The sequence below is a fragment of the Eimeria mitis genome, genomic scaffold (genome assembly GCF_000499745.2).
Source record: "Eimeria mitis Houghton genomic scaffold, Emh_scaff812, whole genome shotgun sequence".
Lineage (NCBI taxonomy): Eukaryota > Apicomplexa > Conoidasida > Eucoccidiorida > Eimeriidae > Eimeria > Eimeria mitis.
The window spans coordinates 4,403-6,892 of NW_013575971.1; the positions used below are offsets into that span (position 1 = coordinate 4,403).

The 2,490-nt window shown below is 55.7% G+C and overlaps 1 protein-coding gene across 1 annotated transcript in view; it reads left to right on the top strand.

Moving 5' to 3' along the window:
* The window catches only part of EMH_0022850 (uncharacterized protein), a gene marked incomplete at both ends in the record, with an annotated part of 6,875 nt that overhangs the window by 1,577 nt on the left and 2,808 nt on the right, over nucleotides 1-2,490 (top strand). Inside the window, 3 exon segments of the mRNA XM_013502029.1 lie at nucleotides 312-389; nucleotides 790-1,708; nucleotides 1,948-2,484. Of these exon segments, the coding sequence (XP_013357483.1) occupies nucleotides 312-389; nucleotides 790-1,708; nucleotides 1,948-2,484 (1,534 nt within the window).

A 2,490-nucleotide genomic window follows, 5' to 3' on the forward strand; every position in this document is an offset into this window, starting at 1 on the left:
GTTGTTCAGGCTTCGCGTTTAGGGTTTAAGGTTTTAGGGCGTATAAAGTTTAGGGTTTAGGGTTTGTCGTTTCGGGTTTTGCCTTTAGGGTTTAGGGTTTAGGGTTTGTTGTATAGGGTCTAGTTTTTAGGGTTTAGGGTTTAGGGTCTAGTTTTTAGGGTTTAGGGTTTATGGTTTAGGGTTTGGGGTTTAGGGTTTAGGGTTTAGGTTTTAGGGTTTAGGGTTTGGGGTTTCGGGTTTACGGTTTAGGGTTTAGGGTTTAGGGTTTAGGGTTTAGGGTTTAGGGTTTAGGGTTTGGGGTGTACGTGCAGCTCTTTGGGTGCGCCTGGGCAGCAGAGTCCTCCCCACCGCCCTCGCGTTAATCCTTGCCCAGACCTTCAGGCGCTGCAGTCAGACAAACCCTGCTGCTGCTGCTGCTGCTGCTGCTGCTGCTGCTGCTGCTGCTGCTGCTGCTTGTGGTGGTGGTGGTGGTGGTGCAGCTGCTTGTGGTGGTGGTGGTGCTGCTGCTGCTTGTGGTCGTGGTGCTGCTGCTGCTGCTGCTGATGCTGCTGATTCTGCTGCTGATGCTGGATGCTGTTGCTGCTGCTGGATGCCGCTGCTGCTGCTGCTGCTGCTAGTCTGGGTGATGCAGCTGCTACTAGTGCTGCTGTTGCTGTTCTTGTTGCTGCTGCGTTGTTTGCTGCTGTTGCTGCTGCGGCCTTTTCCATGAATACAAGAGTTTAAGGGTTTAATTGACAGTCAGTTGCTGCTGCTGTTGCTGCTGCTGCTGCTGCTGCTGTTGTGCTGCAGCGGTGCTCGTCAGCGTATCGTATCGCTTGCTGCTGCTGCTGGGTGCGAGGGTTTGCCGCTGTCTTTGCTGCTGCAGCGGCACCTCTGCTGCTTCAACTCGCTGCTGAACCCCACAGCCCTTGGCTTTGATGATCTTGCTGCTCTCGTCCGCAGCAGCTGGCCTGCTGTTGAGCTCCGCTGGCCAGACAGCAGCAGCAGCAGCAGCAGCAGCAGCGGCAGCAGCAGCAGGAGCGGCAGCAGTACGCACGAGAAAGAGCAGCAACACGAACTGCTGAAACAGGAGCAACAGGCAGAAGAACAAGAAGGAGGGGAGAAACAGCAGCAACAGCAGCAACAGCTGCAGCAGCAGCAGCAGCAGCAGCAGCAGCAGCAGGAAAAGCTGAAAAGAGAAGAACAGAAAATAGGCAAAGAAGAGCAGCAGCAGGAGCAGCAACAGCAAGGCGAGCAGAAAGAGCAGCAGCAGAAGGAGCAGCAATCCCCACAAGAGCAGCAGCAGCAGCAGCAGCAGCAGCAGCAGCAGCACGAACGAGAAGAGGATCAGCAGACCCAGGAGGCAACCAGCGAAGCATCAGTTCAAGAACAAGAAGAGCAGCAGCAGCAGCAGGAACAGCAGCAGCAGCAGCAGCAGCAGCAGCAGCAGCAGCAGAAGCAGCAGGATCCCTGTGGCCCCGTTATATATTATGTGCGGCCGCTGCTGTCTCTTGAGGCTCACCTCTTCAGCAATTTGCTGTTTGCTTTGATCGCCGGTGCAGCAACGCAGCAGCAGCAGCAGCAGCAACTGCAGCAGCAGCAGGAGATACTGAAACAAAAGCAGGAACAGCAGCAGCAGCAGCAGCAGCAGCAGCAGGATGCAGAAGAAGACGTAAAGCCGCCCGCTTTTGAAGGCGTTCCTTTTGCTGCCCTCCCCAAACTATGGCAGGTAAACTCTCAGCAGCAGCAGCAGCAGCAGCAGCAGCAGCAGCAGCAGCAGCAGCAGCAACAGCAGCAGCAGCAGCAGCAGCAGCAACAGCACCAACTACAGCATAAGCATAGCGAGCAACCATAGTATGCCTCCCAGCAGCGGCTTCACCGTAGCAGCTGCAGCACCATAACCACCACCACCAGCAGCACCATCAGGAGCAGCAGCAGCAGCAGCAGCACAATTAGCAGCATCAGCAGCATCAGCAACAGCATCACCATCAGCAGCAGCACCATCAGTACCATCACCATCAGCAGCAGCGCCGTCAGCAGCACCATCAGCAGCAGCAGCACCATCAGCAGCAGCATCACCAGCAGCAGCATCAGCACCATCAGCACCATCAGCAGCAGCAGCAGCAGCAGCAGCAGCAGCAGTGTTGCGTGTGTATGCAGGAGAAGTACAGCGCGCTAGCAGACCTTCGGCGGTTTCAGGTTGCAGCAGGGGCCCGCGATTTGTTCACTTTCTTAGAAACGCTCCCGCAAGTTGTTGTGCAAAAAAAAAACGGAACTATACTCGTCAGCAGCAGCACAGCAGCAGCAGCAGCAGCAGCAGCAGCAGGAGAAGCAGCAGCAGCTGTAGCAGTAGAAGCAGCAGCAGCAGCAGTAGAAGCAGCAGCTCCAGCAGTAGAACCAACAGCAGTAGAAGAAGCAGTAGAAGCAGCAGCAGCAGCAGCAGAAGCAGCAGCAGGAGTACCAGCAGCAGCAGCAGCAGGAGTAGCAGCAGCAGCAGCAGTAGTAGTAGTA